The 25,452-nt window shown below is 26.1% G+C and overlaps 1 protein-coding gene across 1 annotated transcript; it reads left to right on the top strand.

Annotated features, from left to right (window-relative positions):
- The first annotated feature begins 2,051 nt into the window (after positions 1 to 2,051).
- LOC132939452 (endoribonuclease Dicer-like) lies at positions 2,052 to 23,846 on the top strand. The gene is given in 27 exon segments (XM_061006623.1): positions 2,052 to 2,188; positions 2,263 to 2,440; positions 4,400 to 4,525; positions 6,825 to 6,997; positions 7,060 to 7,285; positions 7,339 to 7,671; positions 7,764 to 7,891; positions 7,977 to 8,220; positions 8,375 to 8,430; positions 9,167 to 9,302; positions 9,386 to 9,616; positions 9,705 to 9,878; positions 11,813 to 12,026; positions 12,105 to 12,265; positions 13,516 to 13,697; positions 13,755 to 13,966; positions 14,024 to 14,270; positions 15,812 to 15,866; positions 17,738 to 17,872; positions 18,384 to 18,593; positions 18,658 to 18,814; positions 19,866 to 20,104; positions 20,171 to 20,444; positions 21,231 to 21,451; positions 21,516 to 21,684; positions 21,986 to 22,058; positions 23,687 to 23,846. Coding segments are annotated over 27 exon segments (4,851 nt in total).
- Positions 23,847 to 25,452: the final 1,606 nt, after the last annotated feature.

Raw genomic sequence — 25,452 nt, 5'->3', positions numbered from 1 at the left:
ATGACTTAGGTCTATTTGTGCCTATGATGGTAGCCAAACTTATGCAGTAATATTATAATAGGCGTTCGATTTACGTATAAATACAAGCATAGCGAGGTCCAGTATAATATTATCATATAAATAACAATCTATTACTTAAATTAAAGTCGGTGACACGTTTTCGTGGCGCAGATGCCTGTTTGACAGATGACTACGCATGTGACCTTCAGTGGGTAAGGGTGGATAGGTGACGGCTGCAGTGACTGATGGAGACCATGATCGCACGACCCCGAGTTACAAAATAATCACAGCCACGGGTTATTTTACTCAACGGGACAAAAAAAATATTTTAAAACTATTTTTCGAAATCTCAGAGACTGTGTGTCTGATATGGACAAGTATCTATAGTCAATACTTAACGACTTAACGTGTTGAGAATTTATTTATTTTAATGTACTTACCTATCTACTTATTTTTATTTTCAAAGCATATAGAAAAATGTATAACTCTTATACCTATAACACACATATATTATGTGAGTAGCAAATAGGTACCTAATATATAATATAATGTGTGCTTTTTTCCCATCACACATCCTGTCATTTTGATTTGACTGGCACTATTTAATAATTTAGTCTTCCGTCGCCAATATTATTATATTATAATATAAAACAATTTATACAAAACGAATTCTAAAATGTGAGTATACTAACTATGATAATGATATGTATAGGTATATTATCGTATATTATCGTATAAACATATCCCAACATTTAGAGTGCGCATATGTAACTCAATAAAACCACTCTGTGTGGATGAAAAAAAAGGGAGGGGGTAACGGTTTTGTTGCTCTGACCCTGGTGAGCCCTGATCGTGTACAGCAGCCTGCAGTCACCATTATATCTCTATACAGATTGCACATACATACGTTGTTATCTCTACATCCAGCGAATACCTTTGGTGAGTACAATCATATTATAAATTATAGTTACATATTATTTTCAACGGTATTTTTATTAGTATCATCAGGGTAATAAATTAGGCACATAATTAGATCGTTAAAGATCTCTAAATATCTCTTTAGGATATTTAGTTTTTTAAGGAGATTGAAAATGGATAGTTTTTAAGGGATTCAATATGGGTATTCTAATTCCATGTATGTGCGTTGTGTAAATGCGCGTGTAGTAAATGATCTTAAGTGGGTGTGACAGTACCTAGTGTAAATAGGTGAGAACTCCCGTACGCAGCGCTCGTTTAAGTCACCACCTCGGTCACAATGTATGCTCATTAGTCATTTGTACGTACTATATTTTCTATAATCTATATCCTATACCAATGGACTTTATACCTCGATAAGAATTCTGAAAACTGATTTGAATTCGTTAATAATATGTTTACTTGAAAACAATCATGCCATATTTATGATTTCAATTTCAATTTCTAATAATCAACATTTAAATTTCATACGTTTTACATTTTGAAACGAAAGTTATAAGAGTTGAGGAACACTATTTAAAAAAGTAGCATGATCGATCTATATAAAAATATCTAATACTAAATTCAAATTTATTATCAATAGTATAATCGCATAGCAAGGAATAATTGACAAGATATTTGTATATTTTGGCAGAAATAACTGACACAGTTAACAAAAATAAGTAATTTGCATACCTATTTAAAATGATCAAAAAAATATTGTCTAGGTGGTGTAGAACTTAAAGACACTACATGTCTACATGTTTTTAGACTGTGGCAGTGTGGCCAATGTTTGGTGAACATAATATTACATTATATATAGTACCTATCTATTATAATAGAATGATAATGAGCATCTGAATTTTAAAAATGCTAAGTATCTTAATTATATTTTTTGTTAAAGACTTGCTGTTTCTTAATTTAAATACCATTTGAAATAACTACTGCGAAAATGGCTCAATCACCAGAGGTAATCAATTGTTGTATTTTATATACCCAATATTTATTTTACACCTACATTAAAATTACATTATTATAATTTGCAAACATACCTACTTGAATTAAATCCTATATTTTTTTTAAAGAATGATTCAGGTATGGTTCCTCGAAGTTATCAACTTGAGATTTTAGAAGATATTAAAAAATCCAACACTATTTTATATTTACCAACTGGCTGCGGAAAAACATACATAGCTACATTGCTTATAAAACACATGGGAGAATGCTTAACGAAGTACGTATATAAACAATTTTTTTAAATGTTCATAAGTCTAAGAAACATTATAAAATATTTAAAACCATTTTCAGACCGATTGGAAATGGTAGAAAATGGACATTTTTTATAGTCCACTCTGTACGACTTGTTAGCCAACAAGCAAGTAACTTAAGAAGTAATTTGCCATGGAATGTAGGCGCATTTAGTAGTGAAATGGGCGTTACCTTAAATTCTCAAAAGAAGTGGGATGAAATATTGGAAAAATATCAAGTAAGTACCAGGATTATTTAAATCATAAACTTTTTTACGAAAAACCAGTTTTATAGACAACATCAATTTTGTTTTTTGTTGTAACTAAAAAATAAAAAATCTTATTACTTTAAATGTTAACAAAATGTTTATATTAGCATTTTATCTATATTATACATTTTTATAAATATTTTTACTCTTTTTGAGTAATTTATATATTATATGAGCATAAGAAATTTTCGATATTCATTAGTTTTTTTAAAAATTATTGTAGATAATGGTTCCTCATAAGTTGTTGTTATTGGAAATAAAAAAAAATAGTAGAGCGTAAATTCACAATAATTTTTTATGAGGTCATAACTTAACAATTTTTATAAAACTCGTTAAAATTGCAAACATTTGTAAGTTATTATGGGTTAGACATTCATAGAAATTGTTCTATTCATATAAGATTTGAAAATGTTAAACCAGAATCATCAAAAGATGTTTGTCTACCTTACACACAAAAAAAAGTTGCTTAATTTAGTCAAATTAATTTTTTGTGTTAGAATTTTTTTGACATTGGATATTCAGTATTCACCCATACACTAGAAAACGATTTCTCATGGAACGATTTAACTATTTTGTTGTAATTTAATAACAAATAACCAAAGATATTTGAAATATTATCACTGAATGTTTAATGTGTATATTAGGATTTTCTATGCAAAATATATTTTGACCCTTTTCAACTATTTATAGACATTTGAAATGTTTTACTTTCTTGATATATAATCAAGTAAATATGATAATTGAAATAAAAAAAGTTTGAATTTTTAAAACATCAAGAATTTGTGTTAAATATAAAAATAATAAAAATGTAATTCAGTAATGATTAGTAGGTGGGTAATTTAGCTCGCTTTGATATAAAATATTAATGAGAGAAATTTGATATCACACCCAAGTGGTATAACCACTTGAATCCATAAAAACGTTGGCGTGAACAGTCCCAAAATTTCTATTTTCTAACTTTTCTCCTAACCTATGATAGCTAGAAAGTTGGTTGATAACTTAAACTTATTAAAAGGGTACTTGATAATCAAGTAGATACTAAATGTGGAATTAAAACTTTTAAAAAAAAATTATTTAATTTTTCACATAAAAAAAAAAGAGTTATTTTTTGCTAGATTTTTATTTAGCGAGGTAGATTTCCGAAACCGGAGAACGGATTTGGTTGTTTGGAGTCTTGTTAGATTCACATTGGCTAGGAGAAGTGCAGTGAAGACTTCCAGAACTTTATCTCCAATCATTAATTTACTACAAAGCTGTAAAGCTGAAAAACATTTTTTTTAATGTTCTGTAGTAAATTAACTATTAAAGATAGAGTTCTGAAAATCTTCACTACACTTCTCCCAACCAATGTGAATTTAACAAGATCCCAAACAAAGAAATCCGCTATCCGGTTTCGGAGATCTATCTCACTAAATGAAAATGAAAATGATTTTTGAACAGACATTTTTCCGGATTCATATTGTTATACCGCTTGAGTGTGATATCAGTTAATAAATTTCTAAAAATTAAAAATCCAGAAAGTTTACATGCTGATCCCTGACTTGGCAAGTGTTTTTATTTTGTTTTTCTCTATAAAATATATATTGACGAACATTTTTTCTGTGGGTTAAAAAGCTTGACAATTTAATACAGGTTCCTCATAAGTTGTTATAACAATTAAAAGCACTTCAAAAATATTAAATGGTAAATACACATAAGCATGATGTTTTTTTTAAAGATTTTTCCTCATCAACACCTGTACAGCAGAGTAATTACCTACTTTCCCCTTTTTTTTAATTGAGGATTTTTAGGCTTGGTGTGATACAAAATAATTTATTATTTTACTCAAGACAGGGTCGGTCAATTTTACCAAATAGTTTTATTTGCATTAGGTACTTACTATTTCATAAGTAGATCCAAGTAGAATTTATTTGTTTTTTTTTTTTTTAGATTCTAGTGATTACTGCTCAGATATATTTGAACAATCTGTATTATGGTTTCGTACATATCAGGGATGCTAATCTACTTATTTTTGATGAATGTCATCATGCTGTAGCATCACATCCATTTAAAAAAGTTAGTTAATTTAATATAATATTATGAACATTTATTATATATTAATATAATTTTAAGATTCTAGATTTTATGTATCTAGATTCTAGGTATTATAGATAATAATAAATAAATAATAAACACATTTTATTATTATTTAATCATTTTGTTTGACTTATTACTTTTTAAGCATATTTTTTTAGTAAATAACATAGTATGATTTTGGGGAAAAATTTAAAAAAGTTTACCCATAATGTTCTACCTACTTAGGTATTAAGGTTTATTAACAATATAAATTTCAAATTTGTAGAAAATAACAAAATAATATTATTACTTTTTTAAAATAACTTACTAATTATAAAATTTAATTAAATTAACTTATCTATATAAAAAATATAAAATACTAAATATAGTAAAAATTTACTCAGATCAAAAGAAAATACAACAGCCCCAAGCCACCCCAGTGGCTACAAGCCTACATTTATTATTGTGATTATAGTCTAAGAGTCATAGAGTTTTTAATACCTTTTCTAATTTCTATGGTCTGAAGATCGCTTCACTCTTAAAAATGTGGTCAGGCCGTGGCCTGAACTAAACATAGGACTCGGCGCCACTGCTTACTCATAACATTATACATTACAAACAAAAAACAAAGACAAAGTAACTTTAAATTAAAATTACTTTGCTATGTATCACATTTAGTACCTAATTACCTAATATTAATAGTAATTAGATATAGTAAGACATTAGTTTAATGCACAAAGTTTAAAAATGAATAATAGTATTATATTATACAAATTATTTAGGTAAGTACTCGGTATTTAACAAAATTTAGTTTAGTCAGTGTCGCTTTCCTTCTGAACCAATGGATCTTGATTATTATAGATACAACTAAGAATTTCATACAAATTTAAAATAGTATAAATTTGGAATATACTTTGATAAGGATAATAAATCTTTTTTTTCTCTTTAGAAATATTATTAGGTTTTGAATAACATGTATTAACTACAATTTTTGTTGGGTATTCTATATGAAGCAAAACTCATAATCTGGTTTAAGTGATTTTGTATATATGGCGTAAAAATCGAAAAATGGCCATAATGGATTTATTTCCTTTTACCTGCTCACTGTCTGTATGTATCAGTAGGTACTAGGTTTGTCGCTTGTGTTAAAAATATGTAAAAATAAATAAATCTGATAAATTTATTTTTAAACTAAACTTTAGTTTTGAAATTCAAGGCAAGTTTACTTATACTACCAAACTTAAAAGTTGATAATTACCAACTACATTAGATTAAAAACCACTGGAATAATAAACATAATGGCATAAGGCTACTTTTAATTTGTGTTTCTTTATAAGCAATTTAAGTTCAACATGCTTCGTCAACAATGCTCTTAACATATTGTCTTCCAATACCTTCAAATTGGTTAATTGGGTCTACTGATTATCTCTATTATTATTTTTATTGGCAATCTTATAGGTATAGGTTTTGCTCTATGACTTAATATATGAATTGGTATATAATTTTGATCTTTTTATGCTTCTATAATCATTTCATGCTATAATTTTCGCACCTGTTTCAGGGTCAGAAAAAAGTTCACTATTGTCTGCGCCTTAGGGACAGTGTATACAGATTAAAGTGTATAAACTTTAGTACTACATATTTTTTAAACTACCATCACAAATAATTCCATTCCAAACTTTTTAAACACACATCAGAATTATTTCAGAAACTGTAAATGAAGAAGCCTTTCAATGAGTATTATATATAACTATAAATCTGTAAAAGTCTCCATAGGTTGTGGCAGACTAACTAGGTACTTCAAAAAAAAAAAAAAAAAAAAATAGAAGTAGCATAATATTATACTTCCAAATCTGTAGTAGCATCTATCAAAATGTAGTAATATCTATAAAAATTATGTGTATTGTTTTACTAATGACTTTCCTCTTAACTACCTACCTAGGTTATACTTATCGAAGTGGCAATTCCTATTATCATATCAGCCAAAACACTGAATCTACCAGCAGTGGCGCCGAAATACGTTTTTATTATGTGGTGAAAATGGTATTATTAATTCTTAACTCCTCATTCACCCCCTCTTACCATTTAAGGAACACTTGTTTTGGTAACGACAATAAGAAAATGAGATAAATATAAAATAAATTATTTACTTGGTATACTATGTAATGAGTAAACCATTTAATGTTGAATGGTGCCATTGCACCACTTTAAGAAGGTATTCAGTGCTAGTGTCAACAAGTAAAAAATATAAAAAATAATCAAATAAAATGTGTTTTTATTATTATGGTTTACAAATCAGATAATGGAAGTACTACATAATTCTAATTTAAAAAGTGATGATCGCCCTCACATTCTTGGGCTCACTGCTACTTTGATTAACTCAAATACCAAAAATGTTAAAGATGAATTACAAAAATTGCAAATTACATTTGATAGTACAATAAAGACAAAATATGATAAACATATTCAAAAGTAATTATTAAAAACAAAGATAATAATAATATGATATTAATATTAAATATCAACAATTATAGTTTTTCAGCTCACCCAAAAGAATCTATATGTTTATTTGATGAACATATTCTGGATGATGAATTATTAGTTGTCACATGCAGAATATCAAAAATAGTCGATTATCTCGGAAAAATTCAGGGTAAATCTAAAAATGAAACAGAATTAAAAACTGATCAAATATGTGATTTGGAGCTACAAAACAAAGAGACAACGAATCAATTTGAAAATTATTTTCGAGACATTGAGGTAAAATTATAGTAATTTTCTTTAGAAAATATAAACAATGGTTTTTTTTTTAGGTGCATCTCAATGATAGTGGTGCGTATATCGCATATTTGAATTTGTTACATTATATAAAGGAAATTGTTAAAATACAAACAATATGTAAAGATGTAAAAAAATCTATTATTTTATCTCTGGTATTGTCAGAATTAACCATAATTCGAAAAATGTTGTATAATTACATGAATAAACACTCAATTATTCATAAAGATCATTCAACTACATTAAAAAATGTATCTCCAAAAGTGAAAAATTTAATGGAAAATTTATCAGCTTTAAAAGCCACTGACGTTTGTTTAGTATTTGTTTTACGCCGAACTACTGCTAAAACTTTATGTCATTATATCAATGTATGTTAAAAAAAGAATAATGATATAGATACTGTTAATTCTAGTAATTAATTAGTTGATTTAATTTTATCATTTTTTGATTTATGCAACAGGATTACATTCAAGAATATAATCAGAAAAATATTGTATGTGAGTTTGTAGTTGGGAGAAAAGGATTATTTGCTACTGATTGCAAAGAAAATGGTAATAAAAAACTACGAAATAATAACATTATTAAGAAGTAATTTATAATTCATATTATAAACTATATAAACATACATAAACTATATAAATATTCATAATTATTGTTTTTTTTTTTTTTGTAGGTTTAACTCTAATATTATTAATGTTCTCATAACATCACAAGTACTAGAAGAAGGCATTGATATTCAAAGTTGCAATGTTGTTATTAGGTATGATAGTCCTAAAAATTTTACTTCTTACGTACAATCCAAGGGAAGAGCTCGTTCTACTACTAGTAAATTTATTACTATGGTACCAAATTTGTCTATTTCAAAGTATACAGAAACTCTAGATGACTTAAATAAAATGGAAAAAGACATCGAAAATGTATGCTTCCCTAGCTTAACATGTCCTATAACTTGTTCATCTTAGAAAGGAATAATATTTTGCTATTTTTTTTTAGACATTGGCTGTAAAAAATATTGATGACAAAGATGATAATTTTTACATTGATGGCAATAATAAAAAAATTTTATTCAAGACAATGGTTGGAGATGCTTTATTAAATTACACAAATGCTCGTGATATTTTAAATCAGTACATAATTTTAGAACATTAATAATTTTCTTAGATAAAGTTATAAATAGGGTCTGAATGATTATGATTAAAATGTTTAACAAAAACAAAAACAAACAAAAAAAATAAAGACAGAACAGTGAAGGTGGGCAAGTTAATGAAAATAATTAACTGTGGAAAGTTAAGTTAATTCAATTAAATTGTCTTCAGTTAAGTTAAAAGTTAACAAAAAAAATTTAACTAAATAAGTTTAAAGTTGGAAAATAAAATTAACTTAACTCAGTTAAAAAAAAGTTAATTTTTAAGTCAAAAACATATTGGGCTCGTCCCGTTTCATAAATAAATAAATAAATAAACTGCCCTAATATTTTGTTATATACAAACATTTACCAAGACGTTTCACACTGTGTAAAAATTTAGATTATTATAATATATATTTTGAAAATAAATTGCCAAAATCGAAAAAGAGTCAACGAATCAGTATTGTCTAGTTGATTACGCATGACACGAAAAGAAAATTAACTTAACTGCACGACAATGATAATTAACTATAAAAATTTAAGTTACAAAACAAAAATAATTAACTAGTTAAGGTAAACAGTTAAAAAAATGTGAATCATCTTCAGAAAGAAACCATAAAAAAACATAAAAATCCAGATTCTAGTTATAAATAAGTTATAAATAAGTAGTAGAGGTTATAGTATATTATTATAAATATTTGATTTATTTGTTTTTGTTTGGTTGGTATGATTTATAGGTACTGTATGTCTTTACTTCAAGATCAACTCTCGGATTTGAAACTAGAACGGTATATTTCTCATCATGAAAATAAATCTTACAAATGCAAACTAACACTACCAATTAATAGTGTTACTAAGACTATTGAGATTTATGTAAATATATTAATATTTTTAAAAGTTATTAAAGCTTGGTACCTATTAAAATTAATTTCATGTTTATTGTTTTATTTGTTCAGGGAGTATTATGTAAAAATAAAAAAGATGCTATAAAAAGTGCAGCATTTAACGCGTGTATAGAATTGTACAAGATTGGAGCATTAAATGAAGATCTTAGGCCTATGCCTATTGAAAATAATGCTATGCGAAATTATTTTAAATGGTTTCCACATTGGGATGAAAAAGATATTAATGGCGAATATCAATTAAATGCGGAAACTCACAAAATTAAGAGTATAGTGCATTCTGAAGTGAGTTATTGTATTTAATTATTCATATTATTATAAGTTATTAGGCATATGTTTGGTTATCTAAACTGTTTACGAATGTTTTAAATAGAATCCAACATACTTACATGGATCATATCCACAAGTAAATAAACCATCATATTTACATGTTATTCACTGTGTTCCTGATTACATCCAACTAAAAAGAAGTAAATACGAAGCATTTTATAAATTATTAAAGTCAATTAAAAAATTTGGAATATTAACATCAAATAAATTACCACAAGTAAGTTAACCAACAATTTATTATTGTGTTATAGAAATACAATTACTACTTATTAATCTATATAATAAATTAACATCTAAAATATTATATACTTATAAAAGATTTGACATATTTTGTTCAATGGCTATATAAATATAAGCCGTCTGTATAAGCAGTATTTTTTTTTTCATTTATAACTATTAAGGAACGGATTAATATGATATATTAAATAATATAAATTTATATAAAACTATATTAGAACAAGCAAAGCTCTTTAAAATAGATATGTAGGTATATTTTATGTATTTTATAGATACCTATATAGTACCTACAGAGTACAGAGTAGGATAATTTTAGATTCTGAGCGGACGATGAATGTATTGATATTACAATGATGTATGTTATTTTTAAACATTTTTTTTCGTGTCTGTATACACGATAAATAATCGAAATAATGCTTCGATTTTCAACTTCAGTATCTTGTTCAATGGGAAATTGAATCTAGTTTGTGCATTGAGGAGGTAAGAATTTCCCAGTAGTTTTCATAAGCGACGAGAAAAACAAAATAAAAATGAAGGAAAACGGACATTTTTACGCAAATTTATTGACTTTGGTTTTTGTATTTTGGGAAAATAGGTAAAATACAAGATTCCGCATAAGTTTGTCTATCTTGACATAAAAAAATGTTTACCAGAGTGTCAAATTAAATTTTTCGATGTTCATATTTTTACAATATTACCTGTTGTATATTTACTCGATTTCTCATGTAGCGATTTTCCTTATTTTGTTTTAATTCAAAAACCAATAACTGTAGACACTTAAAATATACACCATGACGTGTTTATTTTATCAATTCCTTTACTTGATACAATTTTGACCCGTTTTGAACTGTTTAGTTTTTTAACATTTTCAATTCTCAATTTGTTTAGTTTTTTTTTCTATAAATGTCAATAAATTTGTTGTGTCAAAATGAAAGTGAAAATTTAATTCAAGGCTCTTGATATATTGTTACTATAATAGTTGAAAAATACTAAAAATACACGGGTACAATTTTTTTTTTATAAGCTTTTAAAGTTTGATTTTTGACAACATTTATCAAATTTAAAATTTAAAAATGATTTTGTAGTTAAAACTATATAAGATGTTCAACTTTTATATCTAATTAAATATTGAAAATGTAAAACCAAGTTCCATGTAAGTATATTAAGACAATTCTGTAACCAAAAATTTCAAAAATATAAAACACAGTATTTTAGATTTTGAGCGAAGCGATGAATGTATTGATTTTACAATAATGTGTGTTTTTTTTTAATTTTTAATTTTTTTTTTTGTGTCTGTTATCACCTTCTAGCATAGTAAAAGTGCTTGGATTTTCTTTAACAGTAACTTTTCTGATAGGAAAGTGAATCTAGTTGGTACTTTGGGGGGTTAACAGTAAAAATTTCACAGTAGTTTTCAAAAGCGACGTGAAAAACAAAAGAAAAATTAAGGAAAAACGGGAATTGTTATTTTTGAGAAAATCGATTTTGGTTTTTGGTGCAACTCTAAAACAATTTTATTAAATCATATTAGATTTTATTATCTACTAGAACTAAATAAATATGTAATACCTAATAAGGATCAAAATGCCGGAAAAATTCGGGAAAATTTCGGAAAAAACCGTTTTTTTTCCCAGTCTTGGAAAATGTGGAAAAATTGGAAACTATTAAAATAATACATTTCCGAAAAAACCCCAAGTTTTGACGGAAAATTAAAAAATTGTATTTTTTCCGGAAATTTTTATCCCTAATACCTAACATTCTTAAAAGTTTAATATTGGTCCTCACGTCTTGGTCAGAATATACAATCTAATATACATATAACATATACTATATACATCAATTCTCTAATAATCATTATTATTTTAAATAATTTAATCAATAAATAATAATCATGTTCTTTGTATACTTATACAGGTATCAAGTTTTCCTATATTTTCACATTTCGGTATTGTTAATGTTAGCATACAGGTAAACGTTGATGTAAAATGTTTTGACCATAAAACACTTAAGGAACTAGACAATTTCCATAACAAATTATTTATGGATGTATTGGGCGTGAACAGTTATGTTGCAAGAAGCTACGATAATGGAGATAATTCATACTTAGTTGTTCCTATTTTTTTGACAGGTTTGGTATTTCATTAATAACTTATTATGAAATATGTAAATACTAATAAAAATATGTTTAAATATTTTTATATTTTAGATAATATTTATTATCTGGATTGGAATGTTATCAATATAAACAAATTTGTAGAAACAAATGAAAAACCTACTATGGAACAAAGAAATTCTAAATTTTATGAAGAATATCTCAGTTCAAACCATGTAATTTCATTGTGGTACAAAAATGTATCACCAGTACAAGTAATAATATTTTTTTCTATTTATTTTAAACACAATTATTTTATCCGTACCAACATTACCAACTAGTATTTAAATTTAAATAGTTTAGAATCAATTTCCAATAATTAAAATTAAATATTGGCTTTATATTTGACATTGTTATTATTATACATTTATACTATCCATGTTTCATTATCAAGATGTACTTATGACATGAGTTCCTGTGCGTTACAAATCTAGATTATAAGGCAATATTTTATTCGCAATATTGTCAATTAGTTTTCGAAATTTTATATAATTTTTAGAACGGAAAATAATGTTGCAATCTTTTATCTCATTTGGTTTTAAAGTTATGTCGATTTTAAGCATGCATATCAATTAAGGGGTGGAAATCCAAAACGTACCTACTATTGTTAAAATACTGATTTTTCAGAAGAAGCGATTTTGGAAAAAACCCGTGGCGGCCCTGTTAAGTAATTACAATTTTTTTAATTAAATTTTAGAACGTTTTTAATTAACTTTTTTACTTCCCTATATATACCTACAACACGGATAATAGTATACATTTTAGCATAGCATAAAAAAGTACGTTTTGGAAATAGTTCGTTTTGGTATAGATCATGATTATTGGTTGGTGTCAATATTCTTTTAACATGGACTATAGTATCTACCTACGTTTTGGTGTAAAACTGGAAAAAGTATGTTTTGATTTTCTAAATATAATTTTTATGTAGGTAGGTTTATGGAAAAGGTTTGCTTTGGATTAACCAATCATTTTTAATAGCAGATTTGACCTGGAAATAGTACGTTTTCAACAAGGAATTCTGAAGACGCCAATCAATTTATTGTATTACTATAAACTAGATTTTATCAATTTTGGCAATAGTATGTTTTAGATTTCCACCCCTCATTTTCAGAATAAAATAAATATAAAAGTTATTAAAATAAAAACCATTGGTAAAAAAAAACTTTTTTTTAGGATTTTATACTGTTCCTAGTTTATTTTAAATCTATTTATGAACCAAAGTCCAAAATGTTATGCAAAATCTTAATATCAAATATCAATTAATAGTTAATACCCTAGTAGAATATATTGTATCTTAAGCAATGTTTAATTTAATCTGTCATTACATATATATATTTTGTACATCATATTATGAAACCTGTCTAAAACTTGTTTTTATGTACCTATTGCAAAAATAAATATTACCTATATTTACAAAATTATTGATAATTTAAATACATATTAGTTTTATATTTTCAACATTTAGAGATATATTGTCACTGATGTTTACATGGATAAGACACCTGAAAGTTCTTTAAAGTCTTCTGAGTATGTTACTTATGCGAAATACTTCAGTGACAATTATAACATTCACGTTTCCCATAAAAATCAACCCTTGATAAAAGTAAAATCATTGGATGTGTCAGAAATAAATTATTTAACTCCCAGGTAGTATAATATTGAAGAATTTTATTACAAAATAATAATTTTTGTATTTGTTTTTAGACATCTATTGCATAAACTTGACAAACAAACTGAACAGGGTAATATACTTATACCTGAATTTTGTACATGGCATAAATTCCCATCAGATTATTGGTTGAAAGCTTTAATGTTGCCAACTATATTATATCGATTAGAAAAATTATTATTGGCAGAAGAACTTTTTGTAAAAATTAATTCTATGTGTAATATTGTAGTAGAAGGCAATACAAACAGTAAGTTGAAAGTATTACTAAGATAAGTTTTTTTGTTATTATTTTTTTTGTCAACAGAAGATTCATTAGAAATGGATAGTATTTTTATTTTTAATGAAAGCAAAATTAAAAAAAAAGTAATGGAAATTAATGAAACATTGAAATACACTCACATTAATTTGAACGAAGTTTTAGAGTTTGATCCAAACAATTATCCTAAAGATATTGAAAAGGACATTCAACCAACAATATCTGATCTTCCAAATTATCAGACATTTATGTATGATCAACCTGAGAGAAATTATAATATTGTGAGTATAAAAATGTAAAATAAATGTTTTAAATAAATCTTACAAATCTCCTTAATATGCATTAATTGCTATTTGCTAATAATCAAATTGAATATTTATATTAGAAACATCAAGAATCAAATTCATCTAATAGAATTAAGGTTAGTAATAAAATTACTAAATAGGTAGGTAGTATAATTTCAACATATCTTTGTACTATGTCTTTTGGTTGTTAAATAATATTATTATTTATTTTAAGAGAACATTTTTTACGTTTCATAGCATATTATTATCTAATTTTGACTTTTAATCATAGTCATTCAGACCCTATTTATAACTTCATCTTAGAAAATTAATAATGTTCTAAAATTATGTACTCATTTAAAATAGCACAGGCATTTGCATAATTTAATGAAGCACGTCAAAACATTGTCTTAAACATTGTTGACATATTATTGTCATCATTATTACCATTATTATCATTATTATCTTCATCTTCAATATTATTTACAGCCAATATCTAAAAAAAAAAAATAGCAAAATATTATTCCTTTCTAAGATGAACAAACATAGGAAATGTGAAGCTTTGCTCCGATTCTAAAATACAATGTCGAGTGGGACAGCTAGTATTGTATATATTATACTCAATGATAATACCTAGGTAGTTAGGCAAATTGTATAATGCTTCCCATAGGCGCAATTTGGGGCGTCTAGGGGGGGGGGGGGGGCTTAGCCCCCCTAATTTTATTTAAGCCCCCCCCCCCCCCTAAGTATTTAAATGTATTCATTCTTAAACTCGCCTAATAAAAAAATTACGCGGGTCTGTATTGATTTTAAAAATTAGCCCCCCCAAATCAGTTGTCCAAATTGCGCCTATGATGCTTCCCAACTTGTTAGTAGCAAATATTATATTGTTTTATGATTATTATATACAACAATTTTAAATGCTACTAAGCAATTTTCCCACCAAACTTAATTTTTTATAAATATCTTCGAACAATATGTTTTTATATAATATTTAAACTTAAGATAAGAGGTATGAAATCAGCCCTAATCGGTAATTGTCTATTACTTATTAGTTATTAGTTTTATAATAATTAGGTATCAATGTCATACATATTATTATAATATGTATTGTCTCCAATTTACACAGAGGTATTATGGCATATTTTACGTTCAGAATAATCTATTTCACTCTAGTTGTGTTTAATATTAAAATTAATTAATATATTATGACAATTAAGGGTAAAATTATTACTTAGTAGCTAGTAATTAATAGCCCCGTAGCTAGAATTTTTTTATATATTCATTTCTAAGCAAATTGCGAGCATTTGGAAATCCTTTTGGAAATATTAAAATTTAGATGATATTCTAGATTCTCTAGATAATATTCTTGCTTTTAAATGTTGATAAAACATCAATTTCCTTTAATAACATAATTAACAGAGTTAAATGGATTATTTGTAATGTACAATGTACAATTTGCTATGATTGACATTGCAAGACAGAGAAAAGACAAGAGTGTATTTTGTCATCTTATTGACTTAACCAAGTCAATAAACTAACTATGTCTAAGTTTAACTAAGTCAACCAACTTAAACCAAGCTGTTGGAAATTATATGTTTTTAGAAGTCTAAAATACAATTATAACATGAGTTATAATTTGTAATAGATATTATTCATAAAGTAATTTTTTTCCAATATATTAGATACTATAATATTATTTTATAAGCCATAGGAATGCTCATATAATTAATTATTAGTTAACATTGTTTTTTTATCCAATTATTAAACTATGTAGCTAAGTGTAGATATTATTTATTATTTCTAACTTCTAAGTGTTACTTATATTCAATGTTCGGAACATTCACTAAAAAAATGAACTCGTTCACATTCACGTTCAGTCCTTAAAAATGAACTCGTTTACATTCTTTTAAAAAACGAACGCGTTCATTGGGTCGTTTATTTAATTTTTTTTATGAATCGTTAGCCTGCAGTCAATATAAAAATTAAAAACAGATTAACATATACGACTGACTTAACCAGAAAATAAAAATACAATTTAGACTTTAGAGCATATACAATTTACAAAGTATCTGAATTAATTTTTTAATATCTGACACGTTATTTAAGTTACATTTTGATAAGGATCACTTACTAGTGATACAATTAAGCAAATACTAGGGTACCTACTTATTATGATAAACCTATTAGGTTCATTAGAAATTCGTGGAAATCAATTATATCTATTATTTGTCTAGCCGAGGATACTGGAATTTCACGTATTTAATTAATTTATATATTTTGCAAACAATATCAAACATATATAATAGGAATCATAATGGGAAAAATTAAAATATTATTGTTATAATATAATTAATTAATATATTTTATACATATAATATTTATTAAATGGTAAATAAATTGAACGTCTTAAAAATTGATCAAATTTATTAAAAATATAAACGTCGTTCACGTTCTATTTGCAAAAAACGAGCGACGTTCAGGTATCGTTCACTATATATGAACGTGAACGTGTGAACGACGTTCTTTCCAAACACTGCTTATACTGCAGTTTAAATCACATTGTAAGTTACTAGAAAGGAGTTCAAAATATAATACATTATATAATATAAATGCAGGGAGAACTACCTTGTGATTATTCTTAAACATTATGAATATAATATATCCCCCCTCGGTCCCTCCCCAAATTAAAATTCCTGTCTACGCCAATTCCTTATGATAAGTCAGTGCATTTGAATGAATAAGGATAGAATGAGGAGAGAAAATTTGTAACTTATAGTTTTTATATAACATTTTTACAATTGAAAGTTAAGTACCTAGGTACTTACTCATACAAATAATTAATGACTAAATAATTTTATTGAATGTCATAAAGTATAGGATAAAATAGATATAAAATTATATTTGCTAAGTACTTCTACATTTTAATGAAAGATAATCGTATTGTGAATTATTTAATTTATTCATTAATATAAAATTGTAAATCAGTGGTTGAAAAATGATTTTATGTAGGTAGAACTTATTTTAATAAAAAAAAATGTATTAAAAATAGAAACATAAATACTGTATAAGTATTGCAAAGATTTAAAAAGTCATATTTACTACTTTTAATTAGCTTACTTGTTTGCTTTTGAAATTACACCTATCATAAGATTAACTGCAGCTTGTTGCTACCTAGACATTTTAAGTTGTAAAATTATTATTTTTGAATTAGGTATAATAAAATTATAACTATAAAAAATATTATATTTATCACTTGTGAAATAATATAATACATTTATTATTTCCTTATTAATTTTGTTATTTTTAGATATCTTAGAAGTTTATAATAATATTTTTTTATTTGAAATATTGCCTTTTAAGTGTTATTTAATACTTTATCTTCATAAAATATATATTATTATGATTGGATTTAGTAAATTATACTATATACATGATTGAACAAGTAAGTTAAATGAAATGAAATCAATTATTTCAGGAGCAAATAGATGAAATTGAATTGAATAAGATGAACCCTTTAAATTTAACGAACAATCTACCACCTATATTGAGTCCATTGAGCAAAGAAGTTTCAAAACAAAATATATGGCCTAAGCAGTCTGATATTTTGAAAGTAATAATAATAATATTTTAACTAATAATTAATACAAGCAAAGAGATTGGGGGGCACTGACTAATCCATTTAAAATTAATAAATGCTGTTTAGTTTAAAGGTACTGCTAGTATAATCTTGTTGTTAATTTGTTTTTCTAAATGTGTTTTAGGAATTTAATTTAAAATTGACTCTCTTTTTTACATTAAAAGTTCATAATGTAACCTAACCTAACCAACAAAAAAGGGAACTACTAATTGATTTTATTGGCATTCTTACCAATAATTTAATAAAAACTGTTTTAATTATTTTTATCAATAATTATGTATTTTTATGATAAATTTGATGCAATGATACTTATAATTTAATTTTTTTAAGTTTAAAATTTCTATTATCACGTAAAATGAAGTAAATTGTTATTCACTCTTTATTTTATTACTCAATAATTAAAATTAAAATTTATTAAAAATAATTAAAAATTGTTTTATCAAAATTTATCTTAGGTACAAGTGTTGTTAACTTTTATGTTTAGGCTATTACACCACCAAAAGTGAAAGATATATTTAATTATGAGTGCATGGAAACATTCGGTGATAGTTTCCTGAAATTTGCTTCATCATTGTTATTATTTGATACTTGTTCATTACATGATGAAGGAGTTCTTACTATAATAAGAACGAAAATAGTTGGGAATCAACATTTGTGTTGTGTTGGAAGAAATTCAAATATTGTATCATATATGGTATTTAAAGGCTTAAAGCTTAAATATTTGTAAAAAAAAAATAATTATATTAATTCAAATTTAGGTTAGAAATCATTTTGACCCGAATACGGATTGGATACCTCCATGCTTTGATATTCCTAAAAAAAATATGGATACCATTGTAGACAATAATATTTCACTTGATGCACATTATCAGATAATGGGAAAAGGTATTCCTAAGGACAATCAAATTACAGGTAAAAAATAAAAATATTGTTTATTACTTAATTACTAAAAAGTTTATTTAAAAAGTAATAGAATAATTTTATTATTATTTCTTTTAATATATTACCTATTCTTAATTTAAAAATAATTTATGAAAGTATAATAAATCTTTTTATTTTTCCTTTGCTCCTAACTACATATTATTATACAGTTCTTTATCTCAACTCATAGGTTCGGCCACCTTTGTCCAGTTTGTCCCACCTTGTTCATTGGACTTTATTTTGGTATCATTCACTATTCTGCCCATCCATCTCTTCTTCAGCCTTTCTCACCATTCCTTCTTTCCTTCTACATTAATTTCTATAGCCACTCTCACTACCTCCCGGTTCCCAGCCATTTCACCTCATAATCCATCTTAACTTATTCTTCCTCATTTTGTCTACAATTTATTCCTCTCCTACACTACCTACCACTGATGAATTAATTTCTCATTATTACACATGAACACATCCACCTTAGCATTATAATATCTGCTAGACTCACCCTCTGTTCCCTTTCATTGTCCACTACTTAACATTTGGATCATTACACATGGCAGTCATGACAACAGCTTTTTTAAAATCTGCCTTTTAATCTCAATGTTATCCCCTTGTCAGACAAAATATCTTTCGTTTCTCTCGACTTCATTCATTCACACACAGGGCCGGGTAGGACAGCCGAGCATTAAAGAAAATCGCAGAGTGCCGCTAACATTTTGGGCTGGTAGGAGAAAATGGCCACAATGTCGCATTATGATTTTTTTGACAGCTATATTATAATAGTATACTGAAAAAAAATGTGATAAGGCCATTATTATTTATTAATATTCATAACATTTGGCCAATATGAGCCACTATAGCACATTATGGGCTAGTAAAAAAATATACCCAAACCGACCCTGTCCACACAATCATATTTCTGACAAAAACTATTATTATTTTGTACAACCAATATACTAATGTGCCTACTATTGAACCTATTTACTTCACACATTACTAACATTATTCCACATCTTCATAACATGCGTTGCCCTATCATTTTCTCGATTAATTTCTCTAAGATCATACGCAATTGTTTCAGTTTTACTTCTACTTACCCTTATACCCTTCCCTCCAAGCGCTGTTCTTCATCCTACCATCTCTCTTTCGGACTTTATCCCACTAACACAACATCATGCACCACAAATGGTCCATTCACCATCCGGTGAGCTATTTATACATAAGAAATAATTTTCAGATAAAATTGTTGCTGACTGTGTAGAATCATTGATTGGTACATACGTATATGTAAGTAGGATTAATAATAATACGCACCTATTATATTTTTTTTAATCAACTTTTTTTTTATTTTAGAAATGTGGAGTTGAAGTAGGCTATAAGGTTCTTCGTGGTCTGGGTATTATACCAGAACAAGTAATTGATATATTCAAGTCTACACCAATCAAAAATCTAAAGGCTGATTTAAATATTTCAAAATTTTTGCCTGGATATAAAATACTTGAACAAAGAATTGGCTATTCATTTAAATATAAACATCTATTACTTCAAGCTCTAACCCATCCAACCAATGAATTTGGGCTTTCAGAATGTTATCAAAGACTTGAGTTTCTTGGTGATGCTATAATTGGTAAATTATTACTTGTCTATACCTACAAAATGTTATAATATTATGACATAATGTATACAATAATTATTCAATAGACATTTGTTTATCTTTCCATTTTTTTGTATTATATAAATGGCTAAACAATACTAATAAAAACACAGTGTCGGCCAACTGGTTGTCTTCGTGTCAAATTCGGTTCATTATTTATATTTTTTGTTTTTTCTAATTACTTTTACTGTCAATGTTAGTTTAGATTTTAAAACTTTCATGTTATTTGACCTTTATAAAATATGTTCTTTTACTTAGGAAGTATTATTAAAAATCTACAAATTTAATTCAATTTATTTCCATAGGTATGTGTCAAAAATACAGTTTTTATATTATATACATACCTAAAAATAAATACAAATATATAGAGTAGGTATACATAATACCACAAAAGATATGATAAACCATAATTAATAATATGCATCATTATAGTTATTGGTTGATGAGTTGATTTCATAATTGGTAGCACATTTAAGTACAAAGATTGAAACGGATATATGCAGACCGGCTTTGCCGGTGCCCAGTGCAATATCACAATAATATGTCTATTATCTATATCAATGGTCCAAAAGCTGCCCTACAGTAAATTGCCGTTTGGTAGAACCATTTGTATAATGCGAAGATTTTTTTTTTCGCTTTAAAAATTATAATAATACATAGATACGTTGACCATTAATTTTTAAAATCTAAAAGTTTCATACTGTGTAATTCCCTAAAATCTTTTTCAATGAACTTCATTGAATTTGAATAATATTTCAGATTTCTTGATTACATCATATATAATAGAACATGGAAATACCAAAATTCCTAGTGAAATAACTGTTATCAGATCTTCACTAGTGAATAATACAATCATTGGTTCATTGAGCGCACGCATAGGACTGCATAGATTTCTCTTAGCAGCGTGTCTGAAAATGACTGAAACAATTGATAATTTTTATAAAGATTTTCAAAAAAACAACTATCAAATTGGCCAAGAAGTAAAATTTTATTTTATTATCTTAATAAATAAATATATAGCTCAATAATTTATCATATTTGTAGGTTATGAGTCTTATAGAAGAAAATGATTTTTATGCAGCTAAATGTATTGATGCACCAAAAGTATTGGCTGACTTGTTTGAGTCACTAATTGCTGCAATATATTTAGACTGTAATAGAGATTTGAATGTTGTATGGACAATTTTGTATAGATTTTTGGAAAAAGAAATCAGTAAGTTAATTCTTTAATAAGCTTTTTAATATTACCGTGTAATTTATGCATTAATAAGTTATACATTTTATTTGAATAATATTATTTTCTTTAAATTGTAAAAATTCATAATTTAAATTAATTTAAATGAAAACTAAAATATTTAATTTAACCAAGTTGAGGGCTTTCAAAGTACATTGATAGTCTCAATATATTTTTAAATTATTATTTATAAAGGTTTAATGCCTTTTAAATTATAAAATATGGATTTCATAATTATAATATTAAGTATTATTATTTATAATTTATTTTATTTTTGCAGACGAATTTTGTAACAACTTTCCAACAAATCCTATAGATGTTTTATACAAATCAAATTTACAACCAATTTTCAGGTTAGTTTATTAACTTAAATCCGTTTTGAGTTTAGCCCATACAATTTACATACTAATATAAATAACAGCAAAGTGTTAGACGAGAAAAAAGTATCGACTTGGATGGGATATATAGATGTGTTATTTCAGTGGTACGCGTTATAAATTGTATACATATTTTGGTTGGTTACTTGATTGAGGTTATACTACAGTACCTATATAAGATAAGTTAGTTTCTATATCATGGTTATACATTTATAATTGTGACGCCACACGCTATGTTCCCTCATTTTCTATTTATAACCAATATACATTTGAATTCAATGATGAATTGTGTACCTAGGCATATGATGAAAAACGATTCAGAGCAGAGATAGTCTAATATGTATATAAAATAAATTATTATTCAAATGCTCACAAAATATGAGTATGTATAAAGTATGAAGTATGAGAGATGTATTTATGGCTTCACATACATTATTTTTTTATTCTTATAAAAAACAGTTAACAATTCTCAAATTGAGCGTATGCCATTGTATTACATTTTCAAACCTTGGGTATTAATGCTTATAATAAAAAGGTGAATATGATTTTACGAAGATTTATTAATTGCCATAAAAAATTTATCGTAAGGAACCTTGTATTAAATTTGGAATTTTTACCAATTTAAAATGTTGATGAAGTTTGTTATTATAAAGTAAAATAATTATTTTGCTATTATTTTTGTAATTCCCAAATATTATACACAATGAAACTCTTTGCGATTATGTGCAATATTATTTACTTCACATAACTTTAAAAATATTTAGTCTATTTTCAATCTATACCATAAACCTATTCACACCGTTTTACGGTGCACGGTAATTGACTAATATGTTAATAACAATCAACGATAAATAATGTCTGGTAGGTATAATATTATAGTAATTAAAAATATAATAATAGGTATTATACTGTATGTCCCGTAAAGAAGTAGCCAGCATCATAAGATAGTCTTAAGTTATGGAAAAAAATTCTTCAAAAGGGGGTTGACTAACTTTTTAAATTCAATTTTTTTTAAAACAAAATCAAATCTACCGCACATTTCCTGACGTATCTTCATAACTTTTAAACTTTTTATCATAACTTTTTTTAATTTTGCTATAAAATAACATGAACAATAAAACCAGAAATGTACAAACTATTGTTATTAAATATATGCGGGCCAACACTTCTCAACAGGGAACATTGTATACCTACTATTTTTTTTTTAGTAAAAATTAGTCCATCCTAATTAGTAAAGTAGTACTAATAGAAAAATAAATAACTAACTGTAATATAAACATAAAACATATACTACTTGACATACAGCCTGACAAAGTGTCTCCACCCAGAAAATTGTTTTTTATTGTATATTTACCATTGAATTCAAATTTAAGACATTTATTACTGTCAGACCTTCTCAATAACGAGTTGCACACGACGCCTACTATACAGCAGAACAGACTTCTCCAAGTTATAATTTTTTACGTTATTATTTTGAAAAGCGATGGAATTTATCTGATTTTTACTCCCTCCTCCTCTCTCACCATTACACACCACTATACTAGTTAAAATAAGATTACAGAAACCAAATTAATAATAATCATATTTTTATTTTTATTTTACAGTGAACCTCCTAATCAAACACTTAATAAAAGCTTTGTCATTTAGTTAAAGATACATTCGAACCAAAAAAGTTTGACTGTATATGGATATGGTCAGTCTAAAAAAAAAGCCAAGATTGCTGCTGCCAGAATGGCATTAAAGAATATGACAAAAATGTCGTAATAATTATTCATATTATGCTTTTTCTTATCAAGCATTCAAACATTTAATTAACGATTAGATTTTAATTTTCAAGATCCTATTATTAGTGTACAAATACTTACTATATATCAGTTCATACATTTTTTTAACTTATAATTTTTCAACTAAAAAAAATTATAAATAAATAAAGATACAGCATCACTTGTTGCTACTTAGTGTTTTTTGTCTTCCATTGCATATGTTTATATTAAGTCATAACTAAAGACCGGATTTACATTCTCTTAAAATACCTAAAAGATGATGCTAATATTCTCTAAAAAAACCTTCAAATATTCTCATTATATTCTCAAAAAATTTAAAAAATATGCTAAAATATCCAAAATATCCAGAAATAATCAATAAACTTCATTATTTGCTTAAATATGCATTTTTTAATTTTTTTTTTCAACATTATTTTAATAGTGAGATATTAATTAGGTATTAAAAGTTGCGTATTCTAATGGAATACTATTGCACCTTAATAAAAGTTGGAAATGATAAAAAAAAAAATTGTAAATGTACAAAAATTTTTCGTGGTACCGTAATATTAAAATTCAAAATAAATACAACATTTTTTTTCACAATTTACAAAATATTCCAAAATATGCTAAATGGGTTAAATATTCTCTAACCTATGAAATATTCTCAAATATGCAAAAAAAACTACGTATTCGGAATTGAACGAATCGTTCACATTTTTTAATCTTATAAGACTGCATAAATCCAGTAACGATATGTAAAAACATATAAATCCGGTCTTTAGTCATAACATATATAATACACATTATATAGTTATTTACTATGTATATACTCCTATCTCAAGTGTATGTTGATCAACATTATTCATGTCAAAATAAAAGATGCCTAATTCATAATATTTAACTATAGATCCAAATTGTTAATACCTAATGTTGTTAATGACTGTAACTAGTAACTACTAAAATATGTCATAAACAATGCATCCTTTTAAATTGTTGTAATATAGACCAAGCTAAAATTATAATTTTTAAATTTAAGTACCTATACACTATAGTTAAAACAAAAGAAAATAATATACAAGATACAACAATTAAAATTCACAATTGTCTTTATTGTACCTACTAAATATTGAACTGACACCATTATAGGTTTATTATTGGGATTTGGGAGTACCTAGTGAAGTCTAGCCTCACTGCTCTAATCACATGTCAGTTATGATTTTAGTTGGTAAAACAATAAATTACGTCATAATATGACACCTAAATAAAATATGTACAAAGTAGGTACATACAATTTTTAACATTTTGAGTTACAACAAAAAATATTATTCATTATGTAACTTATTTATAAAAATAAAGATGTACCTTTATTTTATTTATTTTTTTAATTATTAGACAAAAATATACTATGAAAGCACCTAAAACTTAATTAATATATTGGAAAAATATGTGACCCACTGATGTATTTTCTAATAAATATTTGTTGGTGGGTGGGTTATCATCAACACATATTTGTTTGAGGATAGCCGCCACTGCTGAAAACCTTGGCACTTGCTGGTGTTGTTCCAACAAAATGAGTTAGAAAATCATAAAATGCATGCTAACCAGCT

This window comes from Metopolophium dirhodum, chromosome 1 (assembly GCF_019925205.1).
Source record: "Metopolophium dirhodum isolate CAU chromosome 1, ASM1992520v1, whole genome shotgun sequence".
Taxonomy (NCBI): Eukaryota; Metazoa; Arthropoda; class Insecta; order Hemiptera; family Aphididae; genus Metopolophium; species Metopolophium dirhodum.
The sequence above is the reverse complement of the archived record's forward strand: the minus strand, read 5'-3'. Positions and strand labels throughout refer to the sequence as shown.